This window comes from Triturus cristatus, chromosome 2_1, assembly GCF_964204655.1.
Source record: "Triturus cristatus chromosome 2_1, aTriCri1.1, whole genome shotgun sequence".
NCBI lineage: Eukaryota > Metazoa > Chordata > Amphibia > Caudata > Salamandridae > Triturus > Triturus cristatus.
The window spans coordinates 467,957,987-467,978,325 of NC_140581.1; the positions used below are offsets into that span (position 1 = coordinate 467,957,987).

Below are 20,339 nucleotides of genomic sequence, written 5' to 3' on the forward strand. Positions count from 1 at the left end.
ATGAAGCCCTGAATGATACTCTTATTGGAATCTGGTCTAAACCTTGCTCCTGTCCTCTGGTGAACATGCAGGTTGCCAGGCACCATAGGCCAGCACCAGGCGACCCTTTCTTTTTGGCACAGCATCCTGCAGTAGAAAGTTCAGGCTTACTAGAGTAGGGTGAATCCCAGTTAATTTCCTGTGACGTCCTCATTTATCAAGTTAAAATGGATTGAGGCAATCCGGTAAATGATGTTTTCCTAGACCAGTCTAGCGGTCTAGTCAGTCAACACTAGCTGTTTGCTGAAGAGATATTATCCAGTATTGGGGTATCTTTCATAGATTCACATGCCTGAATCATTCCCCGTCGCCGAGGCGGGAGTCCCCGGTAAATAAAAAAGTAGTGCCAAAATGCTAGTAGTAGTAGTAGGCCCAAAGAAAAGGCCAAAAGCCTGTATCTTAGCAGCCTATCTACCTCATTATGCAAAAAGAACCAAGAATTTGGTAACAAACAGACACCAGCACCCTTCTAGAACCCTCTCAGCAGAGCCAGTTCTCCTCAGATTTTCACCGCACGTCGTGTGGAAGGGAGTCTCCCTTAGTGCCTCTCAGTTTTCTTTCAACTTGCTTCAGCATGTCAGACAAGAAGGCATTGTTTAAGTCCTGCAGGACCTGCACCAAGAAGAGAGTCCATGTTGATGATCAACATGTAGACTGCATCTACTGCCTCTACCCTAAACATGAGGCAAAAGATTGCAAGATTTGCCGCACCTTCCCTACAAAAACTCTTAGGGATAGGGAGGCGAGAGTGCTTTTGTGGCTTAAATCCTCTTCGGCTGAGGAGGATGACAAAGCCTCTACTTCTAGCAAGAGAGCTAGATCGCAGGACAGCTCTTCCAGCGAAGGGAAGAAGCGTCAGAAATCGCATCATTCTACTTCTGATGCGCACTCTCCTCAGGATTCTACAGTCAAGACTAGCACACAAACTGTGAGTAAAAGCCTTTCAAAATCTTTGGCTTACTCTCAATCTTCAGTTTCTGTCACCTCGTCTGCTTCTTCATTGACACAAACCTTCACGACGACGGCACTTACCTCTCCTATTATGTCTACCAAGATTACTATCCTCACAAAGAAGCCCGCCGTCGAGGTGTCGTCGTCGACGAAGTCCTCGTCGACGAAGTCAGCAGTACCGCCGTCGACGATTCCGCCATTGAAAAGCCTGTCGACGTCGAGCTCGTCGACGAAGATTCCATCGACGAAGATTCCATCGACGAAGATTCCATCGACGAAGATTCCATCGACGAAGACCCCGTCGACGTCGAGCCCGTCGACGAAGAGCTCGTCGACGAAGATTCCATCGACGTCGAGCCCGTCGACGAAGACCCCGTCGACGTCGAGCCCGTCGACGACGGCTCCGTCGACGTTGAGCCCGTCGACGACGGCTCCGGCGACGACGATGGCACCGTCGACGATCCCGTCTACCACAGTCCCGTCGACGATGACCTCGTCGACGATGACCTCTACTCCAGTTTCCACCAGGACTTTTCAACTAAAGTCTTTTCAAAGGCAGGACATTTCACCGCTTACTCCCTCGCATCTCAGTGTGACGATGATGATTATGTGGACAACGAGGACGAAGGGCCCTTTGGGATTGCTCGCCATCCTTCGGAACTGCACATCAAATGTCAGGAGGACGATGATGATGAGGAAGATGACAATTATCAAGGGCATTACTATCAGGAAGACATAGTTGTTCCGCATCATAGACCCTGCTACACACAACCTCGTAGGAACGAGATGTCACATCTGCCTCCTACTTTAATACAAGACCTACAAGCCATGCTTGCAGATTATAAGCAGCGTTTTCCACCGCAGCCAACCGTTCCACAGGTTCCACAGACTGCGCCGCAGCCGGACCCATTGCCTCTGCCTGAGGGTCCAGCCCCAATGCCTCAACTGCCTGATCCTCCACAGGACCCGCATCAAGATACAACCTCGGAGGAGGAATACGAAGAGGGCGAGCTGCCAGACCCAGCAGACCCTTGGGATTCATATATAATCCCTATGCCTTCGCCACCTACCCCTCTACCATCTGATTCGCCTCCAGAAGATATAGGGGGGTTCCATAACCTTATGCAGCGAGCTGCGACCAGGTTCAACTTGCCGGTCACCATTGAGCAGTCTGACTGTTTTCTGCATGACTTTAAAGAAGAGTCAAGAAAGGTTACGAGAGCTATCCCTATCATTGATTATATTTGGAAAGAAGGGGTTAAAATCATGAAAAACCCGGCATCAGTGCCAGCGGTGCTTCCACGGATTGACAAAAAATACCGTGCTCCAGCCGACAGTCCCTCTTGTCTCATTGGCCAACCGCGTCCAGACTCGGTTATATCTCAGGCAGCCCAACAAAAGTCTAAGAATCCGGCAGCACCGGTCACTACACCACCGGATAGGGAAGGACGCCGACTGGATCTAATTGGGAAAAATGTTTCAACTATGGCAGCTGCTTCCATCAGGGCAGCCAACTCCCTAGCGATAATAGGGCGTTATGACCGCCAGATGTGGTCAGAAATGGCAAGCTTTATCGACCTCATCCCAGAGGATAACAGGCAAGATGCTCGAAGGATTTTGTTGGAGGGTGAGCGTGCAGCCTCAGAGACTATCGACTGCGCACTGGATATTGCGAATACTAACTTTCGCCAGTTGGCTGGGGCTGCGGTTCTTAGGCGCCAGGGTTGGCTGAAAGCTACCACGTTCAGACCAGAAGTCCAGACAAAAATATTGGACATGGCCTATGATGGCGAATCATTGTTTGGAAAACACATAGATGACGCACTCCAAGCAATTAAAACGGATACTGATACTGCAAGATCGTTGGGCTCCTTGCAATACAAAAGAGGTACCTTCAGAGGAGCAAGGGGCCGTGGATTTTCATCCAGAGGAAGTTATCATACCCAACAAAATAGGTACCAGCCTCAGTATGGGCAATCATATCAGTCTTCCTACAGACAGACCAATACATCTGGTTTCTCTCGTCAAGGCGGACGAAAAAGATCGCAGAATCAGGGAAGAGACACCTCACGGAAGCAATGATTTCTGCAGGGCGCCTTCCACTCCTTTTCCCCTCCCTGTGGGTGCAAAAATTTCAACTTTTGCGACCAAGTGGCAAGAAATTACGTCGGACCAGTGGGTTCTGGACCTGGTTCACAACGGTCATACCTTAGAGTTTGTCACCAAACCACCCAACAAACCACCCAAGGGACCCCCTCCCCCTCGTCTTCACTATTCAAAGAAGCTTTAACGATGCTCCTCAAGAACGCAATCGAGAAGGTTCCTGCGCTTCAAAAGGGGACAGGTTTCTATTCCTGCTTTTTTCTCATCAAGAAGAAATCAGGGGAGTGGCGCCCAATCTTAGACCTTCGCAATCTGAACAGATTCCTCAAGAAGCAGGGATTTCGCATGGTCACTCTGGCAGAAATTCTAGGTTGCCTCAACGAGGGAGATTTTCTAGCTTCCTTAGATATGGAAGACGCATACTTTCACATCCCAATACATCCGAAGCATCGCAAGTATCTTCACTTCACAGTGGCTGGCGCCCATCACCAGTTCAAGGTGCTCCCGTTTGGGTTAAAATCTGCCCCAAGGATCTTTACGAAGTGCCTAGCTCCAGTGGCAGCAGTGTTGCGCTCCCAAGGAATCCAAGTCTTTCCGTATTTAGACGACTGGTTAATAAAGGGTCCTTCGGAAAGATCAGTCAAGACTGCCGTGACAACATCTCTTCGTCTGTTCCATTCTCAACAGGAGCAAATCTCAATTACAACCAAGGCAGATCCTTCCTTTTATGGGCGCGCTGTTAGATACCGTCCGCTGCAAGGCATTCTTATCTCACGAACGGCAGGTTCGTCTTCAAAACTTAGCAATCCGAATTTCCAAAAGAAAGTCAGTTTCTGTCCGGATGTTCGCGTCGCTCCTAGGGATGTGCTCCTCTGCAATACACCTCGTTCCTCTGGTGCGGCTCCGCATGTGACCCTTGCAGGAGGAGTTACACCTTCAGTGGCAGCAGGTGATGGGCTCCTTCGACGACATCATCAGAGTCACTTCAGGCATGAAGAGCGCTCTACGTTGGTGGTCCCATATTCCCAACTTATCAGAAGGGCTTACTTTCATTCAGAAGATTCCAGACTTTGTCCTCACTACTGATGCTTCCATGGAAGGATGGGGAGGTCATCTCCAAGATTTACAGATACAGGGGAAGTGGTCCCCAGAGTACAAAAACAAACACATCAACAGTCTGGAATTGTGAGCAATTTTCCGGTCTCTGCAAGCTTTCCTTCCAAGGATTGCAGGTTCTTCGGTTCTGATTCAAACCGACAATACCACCAGCATGTTCTACGTGAACAAACAAGGAGGAACAAGATCAGCAACTTTGTCCACGGAAGCTCAGGAGTTGTGGGAATGGGTCACACTCCACAACATAACCCTCAGAGCAGAACATGTCAGAGGTCTCTGCAATACATTAGCGGACACGCTCAGCAGATCCCAATCAGATTGTCAGAATATTCAGAGCTTGGGGAACACCACCGCTGGATTTGTTCGCCACGAAGGAGAACAAGAAATGCCGCTTCTATGCCAGCAGATACCCTCAACAGGGCTCAAGGGGGAATGCCCTGTCCATGCGATGGTCAGGGATTTGTGCTTACGCTTTTCCCCCCCGATACCCCTGATACCGAGGGTCATACGCAAGATGAAGTTGGAGGGCTGTCGTCTCATCTTGATTGCACCCAGATGGCCACGCCAATACTGGTTTCAGGAGCTCCTATTGCTATCACAGGACCAGCCAATCCGTCTTCGCCCGACGCCCACAATGCTGTCAAGGAACAGAGGTCAGGTTCTCCAACCGGACCCTCAGTCCCTACATTTACACGCATGGCTCCTGACTTCTTAGAGTTTAAGGACCTGGATATACCTCAAGACTGTAGGGATATATTAACAAAATCACGAGCTCAGAGCACGATAAAAACTTAGCGTCTAAAATGGAAACGGTTTTGCTGCTGGTGTGAAGCAAACCAGGTGCACCCGGTGGACGATCCTGCAGAAAAGATCCTTCCTTACTTGTTACACCTGGCAAGATCTGGACTTTCTTTCCCTTCAGTCAAGGTCCACTTAGCTGCACTTTCCAGATTCAGAAGGGGTGCTCATGGCCCTTCTCTTTGTTCATCCTCTTTAATTAAACAGTTTATGAAAGGGCTATTCCGAGAGTTTCCTCCGGTCAGACTTCCGCCACCGGAATGGGAACTCAACACAGTCTTAATGCAATTAATGAAGCATCCATTCGAGCCCATCCACAAGGCTGACCTAAAATTCCTTACATGGAAGGTTGCTTTACTTCTGGCTTTAACATCAGCTCGACGAGTGAGTGAAATTCAGGCGTTTTACTGTAAAGGAACCTTTTCTACACTTCACTCAAGACTACGTGCACCTCCGAACTAATCCAACGTTTATCCCTAAGGTGCCTTCACAGTTTCATCCTAATGAACCAGTGACGTTAAAAACTTTCTTTCCTAATCCATCCACCCCAGTGGAACGAGCCTTACATTCTCTCGATATCAGGAGATGTCTTAAATTCTATCTTCTGAAAACAAAAAACCTTAGAAGGTCCGATCAATTATTCGTGGCTTATGGCCAAACTACTCTGGGAAAGGCGGTTACAAAATCCACCATTGCCAGATGGATAGCATCTACAATACTTTTCTGCCATGACAAAGCTCACAGGCCTTTGTTGAGGAAACCCAAGGCCCATTCCACGAGGACAGTAGCAGCGTCTACAGCATTGTTTGCTGGTGTGACTCTAGAAAATATCTGCCGTGCTGCGACATGGAAAAATGTCCACACTTTTACCAGACATTACTGCCTCCTATCTACGCATCGTGATGATGTAGCAGTTGGGCAAGCTGTACTACGACATCTGTTTCTTTGAGATACCTTCAGGTACCCTTTTTTCATATTTTAATATGTAAGATGTTGATATCTTTAGTATAACAATGCAATGTGTTACAATGATGATTTGCTTTCATGTTTACATGCTTTTCTCTTTATAGATTGCATATTTCGAATTTTAAGATCTTTTCTTATACCTCTTGTTAACAAGCTGTGGATGCAATTGGGGAGTATCAGCACTAGTCTCCCGCCATCCGCAAACGACTGTATACTTGGTATACTGCTCGCTATTCTGATTCAGGCATGTGAATCTATGAAAGATACCCCAATACTGGATAAGAAAACAAGTTACTTACCTGTAACTACAGTTATCCAGTATTGGTATCTTTCATAGATTCACATGCACCCACCCTCCTCCCCGTAGAGTCAGTTCTATATAATTTGGGACGTTCACTTCCCACTTGTGCTACGAAAATCTGAGGAGAACTGGCTCTGCTGAGAGGGTTCTAGAAGGGTGCTGGTGTCTGATTGGTTGTTACCAAATTCTTGGTTCTTTTTGCATAATGAGGTAGATAGGCTGCTAAGATACAGGCTTTTGGCCTTTTCTTTGGGCCTACTACTACTACTAGCATTTTGGCACTACTTTTTTATTTACCGGGGACTCCCGCCTCGGCGACGGGGAATGATTCAGGCATGTGAATCTATGAAAGATACCAATACTGGATAACTGTAGTTACAGGTAAGTAACTTGTTTTCTTCCATGCTTTAAGGAACATGGGTGGCGAGATCTTACAAGCAGTCCCCAAGGAATTTGGAGCCAACCTGGGTCAAATCATCCAGGATGGTCAGATTCCACAAAATACATTATCCGTTCTGGACTAGACTCTAATTACTGCTTTGGCAGAGCAGTTACCACTAGCGTTGTGCATTATGGACGCGTTCATGAAATTCACAGGCGTCACTGGTGATGTGCAGGCCTTTTTGACGATCTCACTTGTTTGGCAAGAATGCGGATTCAGCATTGGAATGGGTCAAAGGAAGCTGGGCCACAGTGACTTCCTTAAGCCTTTCTACCCTTGCGAGAAAGTACCCTCAACTGTTTAGCTTCTTCAGAGAATACTTCAGACGTTTGGCATACCGGCAATGCTAAAAGCAACCTCCACTGCAACAAGCATCCCAGTCATGTCAGGGCAAGTAGCAAGCAGACAATATTCAAGCCACCAAGGGCAGCACACTTCCCATACCCCTGCCCCTTTTAACATTTGCTTCCAAGTCGCTTTAGTTTGGCCTTAGTGGCACAAGACTAACCTGTGGGAGGAAGGAGAAGGCATTTCCTCCAAGGTTGGCAAAATATACATTTGACAGGTGCGTCCTTGAACATGTCCAATGGGGCACTGCTCTGCCATTGCTTTAGAGGCTTCGAATCTTCCACCCATATCAGTGTCTCTATGTCTCTAGGAGTAGCCCTATTCACTTGTCCAGAAAGTGAACGTTCAGTCCCTGGAAATAGGAACTGTTTGTTACTCCTGCTATTTACTTTTGCTGAAGAATGATGGATGCATCTCCACCCTTTGAACACCTTTTTATGGAAGGACAAGCTCGGGACCTGCAGGACTCCTACTTTCATGTACCGGTTCTGCATTCCCACAGAATCTACTTGAGGTGCAAGGTGGGCCAGGATCATTTTTAGTGTGCTATCCTCCCCTTCGGTCTTACCAGTCAGTGCCACTTAGGTGTTCAGAAGTGTTGGTGGTGGTCGCAGCACACCCTCTGAGGTTGGGGATTGCACATTTCTCTACCTCAACAACTGACTGTTGAAGGCAGTCTTCCCACAGTAAGTCATAGACAACCTCTAGCCCAGATGACTGCGAACCTCCTGACATTATTGGGTTTACTATCAACATGCTGAAGTCATGCCCGGCACCTTTTCAGAGGCTCCCTTTAATTGGAGCCATCCTGGATACGGTGCAGTTTTTGGCCTCCCTCCGTCACAGGTCCAGGACATCCGGGCTTTAATCCCAGTGTTTCAGCCTCAGTGACACTTGCTCTTGGCCACCTGCTCGTGGACTATGCAAGGTGACATATTTGAGCTATGAACCTGAAGTCTTGGTGGGCCCAGCACTAGGGGAGCCTAACAGATTCTATCCATGTTTCGGAGGAGACTGCACGAGACCTGCAGCAGACTGCCTCCCCTCTCCCTGCACCACCTAGAGCTGACAGTGGTGATGATACATTATTGTTAGGATGGAGAGGTCACCTGAAACTGGTGGGGATCAGAGGACTCTGGTCTCTGGCAGAGACCTGTCTCCACATTACCCTGTTGCAGTTACATGCCATTTGTCTAGTACTGAAAGCCTGGAACCTGTGCCTCATCTCTGGAGGTGGCTGGAGCATCAGGAAATTTCCCTTTTTGTGATCCATCTGGCTGGGGTCTTTAGATGCGAGGGCGGAGTAACTCAGCCTATGGCGCCTGGCAAACCATGAATATTGGTTTCATCCAAAGCTGGCACAGGGCATCTTCGAGCAATGAGAAGGACCACGGCTATATGTTTTCTACACTGCTGGGAGCGCACAGTGTCAAAACATTTGCCAAGAAGTCTCTCCCTGGGAGATTCAGTCCAGATATAGTGGAGCACAGGGCTTCTATATTCCTTTCAGCCGCTGCCTGTGCTGCCCCAAGTTCGGAAGGAAATACAGGAACGTCTGAGGCCGAGGCCATCCTAGGGGTTCCAGATTGGGCAAGGAGAGTGTGTGCCAAGAACTTCTGGGCAAGAGCATCTGTCCTCCGATCAGGCTACACTTCTGGAGGATTTCCTGTCGCAGCAGTAGGGCAAGGTCCTGCATCCTAATATGCACATCTTCATCTCTATGTATGGAGATTGAGCAGTGGCAGTGGATTGCATTTGATCTTCCTGCCAAAAGTTTGCATGTCATGGTTTCTGCAAGGCAGCCCTCTGCAAAGTCTGACTGCACTGAGCTCTGAGAAAAATTCATAGCCTGGTGTGCAACTCTTAATACAGATCCCTTACAGATGCCTTGTTTGTTTTATCTCTGGCCCAGCAATGACTTGCAGTGAGGGCCAGTAAAGGTTATTTGTTGGCCCTTTCAGCCTCTTTTTCATTTGCTGGACCAACCACCCTTGTTCAAATAGCCTGTTGTGATAAGGTTTCTTAAAGGTTTGACTCATTTGTTTCCTCCCACAGTGGTGCCTCAATTTGGGCCTCCATTCCGACATGTAGACTCCCTTCGAACCAATGCACAGATGTCCACTCATTCTGAAGACTGTGTTCTTTGTAACGGTAACCGAGGCTGGTCGCATGATTGAACTCCAAGCTCTCTTGGTGCAGCAATCTTACACTACCTCTTTCCCAGATAAAGTGGTGTTGAGGACGATTGCAGCCTTTTTGCTGAAAGTCGTGACTGCTTTTTCTAGAGTAACCTTGGACAGATAAAGGTGTGTAGTTTAATTCAGACCAAACCTTTATCTTCATCAGTGGGCTATTCCTGGAAGTTGTAGCCAGAAAGGGCTTTGCAATTTCTAACCTGTTAATAGGCATTCCAGCTGTAGCCTTCAACTTCATGCCAAAAATCTCTCATTAATTAAAAACTACTATAAGTCTTCTGTGGTTGTCTTTTTTATTTTTATAAAGGCTTAGACCAACTTTCAAAAACGTTTTCTGCAGCTCTCTATCATGACTAGAAAGGTTCCATATTTTCAGACTGCTTCTTCCAGCCCTAGTCCATTTTTGACAGCATGTCGGCCATCGGCCCGCTAACAGGGCAGTTGTTCCAATGATAGTGCCTGCAATGACTCCACTTTTGAAAACACTGTGCTCTCTGCTGTTTTTGAAGGCAGGGCAATGGAGAGCTCAGCAGGTGGGTCATGCATCATTTTATGCTGGTGGTTTCATTAGAACCCTGCTCTTAAGGAGGCCCTTAGTCTTATACAGACAAAAAAGTAGTTTTGTTAAAACATATTCTGACCTGGTGATTAAATGCCAAGTTCCTTTGTTGGTTGGTAAAATGCATAATTTCTCCTGTAGAAGGTTCAGTGAGTAGGATTTGTGGACAATGGCTTATTAGGTCTAGGGCTGTATTAAAGTAAAAAAGGCGCCTTTTTATTGTTTGCACTCGTGTGCAACCAATAAAAATGCGGCGTATTACCATGAATGTGCTGCCCCCACAGCAGCCGTGAACTCACCCTGGGGGCAGCGCATTCCTGTCAAAAACAGAGCGGCTGCTTTAAAGCCACTCCGTGTTTTCACAGTGCAGGCAGCAGCCCCTGCAGTGTGAGGGGGCATTAGAGATCCCCTTTCAGGCAGGTGCAGTCTTTGACTGCACCTGCCTGCAAGGGAATGTCTTGGGAGGGTGGGGGTCCATAGGACCCCTTTTCCCCCCTCCAGAGGTCTGCTCTGAAGGGGCCGCACTGTCAGTGTGTCTGTAATACGGTGCGGGCGCAGAGGCAAAGGGATTCCCTCATTTGCATAGGCCACACCCCCATGCAAATGAGAGAACGCCCTCTGAAGGTAGCGCTGGCACTTTAAGTGCGCCAGCGCTATCAGTATTATAGAAGGGGCTGCACAAGCGTCTGCGGCCCCTTTTGTGATTCCAAAGGGCCCTGGGGGCACGCAAAGCGGGCACAAACGTCCGTTGCACCCCTGGGGCATAATGTGGGCCCTAGCTGTCTGGCATTTTTGTCTTTAATACTAGCTCATTTTGAAGGCTCCTGAGGAAAGCCTCTTTTAGTACAACCAGGATGGATGCTGCTGACTTGTGCTTCCACATATACTTTGTTTCTTCAACTTATTTTTAGAAGTCCCTCTAAATATCCGGCTTTTGCGAGCACTGGAAAAGGTTAACAACCCCAGTCAGTCTATGTCCACATGTAGTCAAAGTTTGGTTTTCCAGCCACAGGAAGGTGTTCTCTTATAACACAAGAGTTGCTTCTAGCCAACAGGTGATGGGGCAAAGCCTATCCCCAAAGATTCCCATTTAGTCCTTAGTGGTATTACCAAAGATGTTTGGAAACTGGAGGAATGAGTCATTTTACATAATACCCAACTTTTGTGAAGGCAAGCAGTCCTCTAACCCCTCTTCAATGATGTGCAGCATGGCTTTCAGAAGGGCTTTACCCAGGAAGATGCCAACATATCTCCTTAATGAGGTATTATGGCAGCAGATGTAGGCTGGGCCTTGGCGCTATTAAAGAAGTAGCCTGACCTTAATATTGTGTATTGGTTGGTCAAGATATTGTTCATGCAGCTCAAGGTAAGGTGATTCAGACTCTACTGTAAATCTCAATTTTACTTTTAAGCGCTTTTCTAAGACGGTTGCTGTTGAAATCTTCCAGTAGAGTCTCTCACCAGGTTCTTTAATGGAAACAAAGTAGGCTTGGCATGTTTATTATGCCATTAAGTGCACCGGTCAAGAATTTTGTTTTCCCTAAGTTGTTGTTACCTGTCATTAAGACAGTGAGTGAAACCTCCTAGAATATCACACTTGTTTATTCCACTTCAAATATCCTGTCATGACTTGGATAAAAAAGTGATTCAGAAAAGGGAGGAATGGGGAGTGCTCCAGTTGAGACGCTACTGTCCCCTTGGACATTGAAGCCAATTGGTAAAAGTACCTTTCATGGGTCAGTTGGCAATTGGGGCAGCACATTTTGTGGGCCAGAAGCATGTACTTCTGTATGTAAACTGCACCGGAGTAATTTAACATGCTTTTTACAAAGACTTTACACCGTTTGCTACTTCCACCGTCCTTGGATTTTTGTAGACTTAGGTCTACAATTGCATTCCTACCACCATTTTTCTCTAAATGGCCCACTTGCTTTTGCTACTATCTAGTCTATGTGAAAAAAACTTTGCTAAAGCAAGGAAGTAATAGAACTTATCTGTGGATTAAATGTTTTCCCTTGGGCACCTGGTACAAGTCATTTTGGGGAGTACCTTACTACAGTATGCAAGCAAGGCCTAAAAATATCTTGGTGATATTTATTTCACAAACTTACTCCATACAAGACTTCAAAGGATGAATCTATTAACTGGCGGGGGAATATTCCAGCACAATTTGCTGTAGATAATTATCAGCCACGGCGAAGAGGAAAAGGCATCAGTAGTTTTAGACCAGAAACCTAATGCTGTGGAAGCCCAAGGCAGGCATGTGTACCAGGATCTTCTTCAGTTGTTCTCCAGGTCTGCACAGTGACAGTTACAGCATGCACAGTTTGGAAGCAAAGGACACCTTTACCCGTGTATGGACGAGAGCGTTTTTTATGCTTGATTCTAATAAGAAGGCAATTTTTATACATTAAAATGGATAATGTAAGAAAATTGGCTTTTTACATGTTTTTGCCACACTTTAACTATTAGGCACTGGTGTAGTGACTCTGATATGCCCTGGACCCTGCTAATCAGGACTCCGTGCATATGCTCTGAACTTTAAAATGATGTATGTTTAATTGGCATATAACCAATTGGCATAGCCTATCGTACTTCTAAGTCCCTAGTCTATGGTACCAGGGCTGTCCATAGCCTGAAGTTAGTGTCCCCTCAGGGACTGCAACACTTGTTGTGCCACCCTGAGTGAGACACCGTAAACATGGCTCCCAGGCTGACACTGCAGACTGGAAGGGCAGTATTTAAACTGCAAACTCAATTCTGCCATTTAAGGTACTAGCAAAATCCAGTCCGCCCTTTTTTAACTTATGTGAGTCACCCCTAAGGTAAGCCCATAGAGCCATAAGGCAAGGTGCTGTATATTAAAATGAGGAACGTGTACTTGTACATGCTCCAGCAGTAAAAACCTTCAATTGTTTTTATTGTAGCAAGGCTAGTAGCCCCATTGGCAAGTACTGAGTAACAGGCTGATCTCTCAGCCCTGCTAACTTCTAAGTGGGATTACTAAGGTTTGTACTGTAAGATATCAAAAGGATCAATGCATGTAAACTGATTTGAGGGTTAAGTCAAATTTAATGTCACTGGTGGCCAACGTGCAACTTTACAAGGTGCCACTTTGGTCGGCCAAGGTGTCTAGTGCCCGTTTACGGTTTCACACAGACTGTCCTCACAGACAGCCTTCTGTCCTACTATAGAGACGTATCAACAACTCCCAGGTGAGATAACAATAGAAGCCTGCAGTGGGAGGACATGTTACCTCCTCCAGGCAGGAAGCCACACAGGTATTGGCCTAAAAGTGGAGCTTCAAAGGAGAAGCAGTCTTTGAAGAGCAAATGGGGAACACTTGGGAGAGGGGCTGCCCTACTGTTCAGGTAGATAGGATGGCACTCGATCAGGAGAGGGGAAACAAGTTTTCCAGGGGCCCCTTTGGTCTATGAAATTCTGTTCACCAAGAGGGGTTCTGCCGTGTTCGAAGTAGGCAGAATGGTGCATTCTGGGATAGCCAGGTGCCACAATTCTCAGGAAGTAGTCATCAGGAGGGAGGGACCTTGATAGCTCATTGGTTACCACATCCATCCTACCCTGATGGCACCCCCAGGGCTTGGTTCTTGACAGACTGGAAAAGAGGATCGAAGGAGGACTGGCCTGCTGCTCCGAGTAACTGCCAAAGAGAGGCTGCAATGGCTTGGACTGCTCCTGCTGAACCTGGTGGCTAGCAAAGAAGGGACTGTGCCCGCTGTGTCCTGCTCATGGAGAAGTAGTCTCTGGAGCCGAGCTGAAGCAAGAAACTCCAAGGGTCAGTTGGCTGACTTCCTTTTCACAGCACAGGGCCACAACAGCTGAAGAAACATGCCTGGGTAAGTTGGTAGCCAAGATCTTAGCATCGCTGCCACTTGTCTGCATGCAGCACCAGAGACCAGGACCCAATGCTCAAAGTTGCACCCAAGTCTGCTGGACCATGGCGAGTTGTCTTAGTGCAGGTTGGTCGCCCAGAAGACAAGTTAGTTCTCAGGAAAGGATTTGGCTGTTACCGCAACACTGGGCGACTGTTAGCCCAGTAGTGACTGGAATTCTACTGCGAGGACAAAAAGGACTAAGGACTTCGAGGGACGTTGATCCCTTTAGCCATGATCACCTCATCAAGTTTGTGGACTGAGGAATAGCCGCAGAAAGTCCTCAGTCGACCGTATCGCTTCCACAGCATCCTTTAGTATCTTCAGCATCCTGTATCTCATGCCTCAGGACCACTTCCATAGGAACATATAGCAAAGGGATAAAAGTGCCTGGAACTTACTAAAGGTTTCTTCTTCCAATGAGGTGACAGTTTTTGAGTACGTTGCTGGTCCCCCTTACTGACTTCCTGCCCGGAGTTGGTTGCCTAAAGTATCTAACAGTAAGCTCATTGATACTTACCTTACTTTTTGTTTGGTAGGCTAGTCCGTCCTCGCTATCCTCTGCTTATACATTATTGCTCCTCACATCCTCAGCTGAGATTTTCACTTCTTTTAGTCCTCTACACTCAATCAAAATAATTATGGACTATCCAATTCATGGGAAGAAAGCTACCAATCAACATCAATGGCTTGCCATTGTCCCTTCCAAAGTTTGCATACATGTTACTTTCTATGTCTTGGGCTTTTTTCAGTCTCCATCCTTTTTCATGGTGTAAAAAAACGATAAAACATTGCATTCCATAATTTGTGTATTTATAAACGCTGCGGACGAACATCTACACTTAAGAAAATATATTGGAAAAAATGATCTGTGGTCTCTGCACATGGGCGGACTATTCAGGTCTTATGACTATCATGGATATGTCCATATGGGAGAACAGGAGTTACAGGTAAGAAGCTATTCCTTCTAAATCAATCACCGGTTATTATTGACAGATTGCCATGGTGAAGTTTGGAGCTTTTCTGGTAGGGCCTCACAGAGGTTGCATGACATGACCCTGACATGACCCATTTCATTATTTTAAAAAAAAGTTAAGTGTTATAACTCATGCTTTTCTTTCCATTCAGAAGAAGGAATAATGGAAAACAGGCCTTTTCAATCCGGCATGCCACTATTTTCTCCTGTTTATTCTGAGGATTCGGATCTACAAGGATCATGTTCTCACAGGAGTAGTGAAGTACAAGTCACCGAGTTGCCTATTCCAGATGAGAAAATGAAACGGGTTGAAGACATACTTGATATCTGGAGTGGAAATCTTAAAGTAAGCTGTAAATAGGTTTATAGAAACAGTCTTACTAATTGCATGTTGTAAGGAAATTCATCTTTTTGCATGATCACCCCCAAAGGTTTGGACTAGTGCTGCTGCTGTTTTAAAAGTGCACTGAAGCCAGCTAACCAGACCTCATTGCCAGTGTTGTGACCCTTAAAAATGTAATGTGTGATTGGATCATACCCAATTGCTATAACTTACTTTACTAATAAACCCCTAATATATGGCACAAGGGGTATCCCAGGGCCTGTAAGTTAACTTTTACCTCGTGTCTGCAGTTCTTGTTGTGCCAGCCTGAGGTGACAGTCAAGCATGTGTCTCTGCCCACCTCTGCAGACTAGTAGAGTAGCTTTACCTTGATTTAGCCATTAAAGCTAATGACCAAGTCCAAACATACCTTTTTAATATGTCATCCCTACAGCAGGCCTATTGAGTCCTAATAATTTTATGTGTGAACAGTGAAACCTCCAAATTGTTTTTTTTTCTGTGGAAAGGCTAGTAGCCCCATTGACGAGTACAATGAATGGGACTACTAAAGTTGGTACTTCAAGGTATTAAAATAATTGTTACATCAAACCGGACTCGATTTCTATGTGTAATTTAATGTACCATTTACGGAAATGCAACTTTTACAAAATTGCCACTCGGTTACCCAGGTATTCCAGTGGCCATTCGTTGATGCTTGTCACCAGACAGTCTTCTGCCCTCCTTGGGGGAGGTGTGAGCAACTCGCAGGAAAGGGGACAATAGAGGCCTGCACTTGAGAAAGGTGTCTGCTCTCCCTGGCAAGAAGTCACAGAGGGTGTGAGCCCAAAAGGCGAGCTTCAAAGGGAAAGCTGCCTTTGAAGGGCAAATGGTGGACACACGAGAGGTGGTGCTCTTTTGTTCAGTTGGGCGGGTTGGCATCGGGAACAGAGAGGGGAGACCAATTGCCAAACCATTTTTTTTCCATGGGCGTATAGCTCTCAGCCATGCCTCTAGGATGAACTACCGAGCTCCACATAAGGAGGGGTGGGGGGAGGATCTGACATCTTGGGAGTTGACAGAATAGTGCACTCTAGGTAGTCATCAGGCGGGAAAGGTCTAGCAGTAACCGCTGCATCGCAGAGGGAATTTTCTGGGCATAAATACAGCCCCCCTGGCACCCAGCCTCCGATCGCATCTGGACTGGAACTGGAGAGGGGACCGAAGGACTGCCCTACAGTTCCTTGTACCCGTCAAGAGAGGCGGCACCAACCGCTGGGCTACACCTAATGCTCCTTGGGCTAGCAAAGAAGGGACTGTGCCTGTGGTGCCTGGCTCATGGAAAAGTCGCTCCAAGCCCCAAACAGAACAGGTGAAGCCCAGGAGTTAGCTGGCTGACTTCTTTTTTGCATCACCATCCCACAAAAGCTGAGGAAGACCACTCGATCGCCGCTAACCTGCAACTGGGGAGACCAAGTACTGATGCTCAAAAGTTGCACCCGCGTTCACTAGTCCTGGGAGAGTTGGAGTGCAGTTCTGTTGCCCAAGACTGACACATGCCTTCACCAAAAGAAACCACTGGTTTTGTTGTGACCAGAGACAAGTAGTACAGTTAAACCTAAGAGGACATGGAGGGGCATCGACTCCTATGGACAAAGTCGTCTCACCATGACAGTGGACCGAGGAGTAGCCCCGGGAAGCCTCTCATGGATTGCACTGCATCCTAAGCATCTTCAGTATCCCTTATCCCCTGCATCAGGACCACTCTAATGAAGTCTACTCCGGTTCATCAATAAAGCCTTGAACTGGACTGGAGACTGCTTTGGTGATAAAACAACTATCCCAGAAATTCTTACTGGCTGCCTTGACCTCTTGACCGCCGGAGTTGGTCATCCAAAACTGTCCAGAGTACCCAAACGCAACTTTATAAACATTTTACAAAGTTTCCCCTACCCGTGTAGTTGCCAATGCTTGTTTGCATTTTGAATGAAAAGCTGTGAATTACATCCCACTTAAAAATCTACATCTGCAGAACCTTCCAATTGATTTTGTTCTTCTGGTGTCTAAAAATTCATAAAAACAAGACTTCTTTTTATAAATTGGTGTCTTATTTCTTTCATGATGTGTGGCTTTCATTATTTTGGTACGTCAAAATGCTTTACACTTGTTCCTTTGTTTAAGTCTGACTGCTCCTAATCGCAGCTACACATGAGTTGATATTGTGAGTGTCTTTAAAGGTGAACTCACAAAACCACTTCATATAATGCACCACTTTCCTCACACATGTAATAATTGTTCATACAATGAGCTTAATTACTTGTCTGCTTTATATTAATCTAGGGAGGTCGTTTTGTGCTTGAGAACGGTGACTCATTGAAAGGAACCTAGTCTGAAGTCCTGCACCACAGAAACTATTTTCCAATACTTCCAGTCAATGTGCCTTTACTAATTTAATCTGCTCAGCATCTCAATTACTATCAACGGGGCACCCCTATTGCCACGTTGTAAATGAAGTTGATGTGCATGACTGGCCATACTCTAATTTTATGTAGGCTTCTGACCAAACCACCCATGTTTTGACGTAGTATGTTGAGTAGAAAAGTAAATGACTGAATTGTGAATGCTGGAATTGACCTAAACCATGAAGCAGATACTAAGGCCCTGATTATCAGTTGAGTGGAATTTTCATGTGGAATTCCGCTCCACTGAATGAGGGGGCTGCTGTTCCTGTACCCGTATTTACTGGGTGCAGAAAAAATTTACCAAATTTTACTGGCCCAAAAAATTCATCCAGTTATATTGCATTGGTGGGCTCCCTGTCCACATCATGACCCTTGAACTAGTTATGGGAAGCATGCAATGCTCCTCCATGCCTGCCAACATTCTTCCCGTCCCTCCCCTCACCCCTCCCTCCTGAGAGCAGGTGATGATTAAATGTGTGTTATATCCCATGGAATAGGCAATAGGGAGTATCCTGTGGCATTCCAGCAGTAATTTCGGTTTTGGACAGTTAAAACCTGTTCCAAGGTGTTTAACTGATTACTGGAATTCTATAGAATTTAGAGTGTATCTGTAAATCCCACTGCCCAGAATCGTACCATACACCTCGGTTGTAATATGTGCCGAGGGGGGGAAATAAGGTTTAGGTTTGCTGTTGCTGATTATATAACAGCTTGCAAATTAAATAACTTGTGTGTTCATTTTGATGAAATAGGTCACTGGCTGATGTAAAGGGCCTTAAAAAAGAACTACCTTTGCTGCTGTCTTCCTTAAAAATGTGAATGATTCTTTATTTTAATTATTATTATTAATTTCAGGCAAAATCTTAACCAGAGCAGTGTTTTGTGCAATAGTGAATGATATTTTGCCAAGTACGGCGCTTTTTACCATTTAGCATAATCGGAATATTCTTACAGAAGAACATTGAGCTATTGATACTTCTGTTAGACATTGAAGTTTTGCCAAATTGACGTGATGAAAGCATTGGGGTGTTGCTATCAATAGTACAGTAGGTACTGTAGCGCCATCACCCAGGATATTGGGGGCCATTGCACCCAAATTGTGTTCGTGTTTTTCTATCTAACCAAGGAAGGGCTTATTCCTTACTTGCACGAACCATGGACCATGGCACCCTTGGTACACCACTGCATAAACATCTAGGTTTGTGTCTGTACACATAGGCTGCTTACATCTACAGGTCGACTGGCAAGTTCTCATTTTTTATATATTTTTATTTTTATTTTTTAAATTAGATTTTATCATGTAAACGTTCATAATACATCCTATGCTCCTTCCATATGAAGTGTAATGGAAGGTCCCACTATAGCTAGAGGATGGAAAGACCCGCCATTTAGAGTGACCACCTCACTCCATCCTTGTTTTCATGTTGCTTAGTGACTTTAGTTCAGTGAAACCAAAACAAGACTACAACACTCGGAATGCATTTGGGGTCACACAAAAGATCAGGACTGGAAAGTGTCCATAATGATCTGGAGGGAGGTGGTCACCCTACTGCCATTATGGAGCGTTGTTTTGACTTCCTGTACAATTGGTGTGAAACATTGCATTTAAAGTAAGAACTCTGATCTTTATTTTAGACTGAGTACCCTATGAAGCATACTTATATATTTTTGCACATGCCTATACAGAAGAAGCATTCTCAAACTACATTAGAGACTTCACTTTACCACTGTGTAATGCCGTACTAGGTGAAAGACTAAGCTTTCTTTTCGCGTTCCTCCCCCCGCCCACCACCAAGTATAGTAGCCTCTAGTCTGCCCCCAACTCCAGCAGACAGAATACTTACACCGATGGTATTTACTTGAAGAATAAATATATTTGTATTCTCCACAGACCTATGGTGCCAGGACTTCCCCTCATCCCCCCCAACTATGCAGGAGGGGGGGCAGAAGGGGAAGTATCCTGCCACAGCAGGTTGAGTTAAAGGAGCTGTATGAGAGAGACACATCTTTCAGCCTTTAAAGTGGCCTGCAAATTTTAAAAATTGCTTCACAGACAGCAATGGTCACCGGCATCCACTGCCTTGTTAAAACGGTTCGCTATTTCGGTTTGTCCTATGTCCTGAGAATGTTTCGTGGTTGTCATGGTTTGCACAGTTAGTTGGTATCCCTCCGATGAAGCAGGTCGTCTGGGAGCGATTGACGAGAGGTGGTGGCTACTAGGTTAAAATACCGGAAATTGTCAGCAGATCGAGTGACAAAATATTTTGGAGCAGGTCAACTATACAATCCATTAAACTGGTACTAAAATATAAACAAACAAATTGCATTACTGACTTCTCGTCTAAAATCCAACACTAGCTCAAAATCAGAAGGTATCTGAGCAGCAAGAAAGAGAGGGTGCCTGGCAGGAAGCCATGGCTGAAGAGCCGAGCATGGATGCCAATCCAAATAGGAAAAGGTTTTGGGTTAAGTGTTCAGTTTATCCCACAGGTTTATGGAAAAGTATGTTTTTTAGTTAGATCTTTCTGGTGTTGCAAAGAACTCTAACATGATCGGAGCATTAGTTGCTGTAGAAGTGGTGTGCACGTTTTTACACTTCCTTCTGTCGTGATCGGCAAGTTTCTTCTTCAAGCAAAATGAATATATTGCAGTAATACAGTTTTCTCTTTCAGACAAATGTAATAACTGAATTAAACAAATGGAGACTTACTATCATTGAGCAACACAGACAGGAAATGAGAAGACAAAGTGAAAAGCACGCCAACCAAGTAACGCAACTGAGCAACGAGATTGACCGCCTGAAGGATTTGCTGCAGAACTATGAAACGTCTGTGAAGAGAAAAGATGAGGTAATTTATTTACATCGTTTAG

The 20,339-nt window shown here is 45.8% G+C and overlaps 1 protein-coding gene across 3 annotated transcripts in view; it reads left to right on the forward strand.

Annotated features, from left to right (window-relative positions):
- Positions 1 to 20,339, forward strand: part of POC5 (POC5 centriolar protein) — a 373,162-nt gene that overhangs the window by 106,551 nt on the left and 246,272 nt on the right. For all 3 annotated transcript variants that reach the window (XM_085632288.1, XM_085632289.1, XM_085632290.1), the window contains 2 exons: positions 14,840 to 15,033; positions 20,141 to 20,317. In XM_085632288.1, coding sequence (XP_085488414.1) covers positions 14,840 to 15,033; positions 20,141 to 20,317 — 371 coding nt within the window. The remainder of the gene's footprint in view (positions 1 to 14,839; positions 15,034 to 20,140; positions 20,318 to 20,339) is intronic.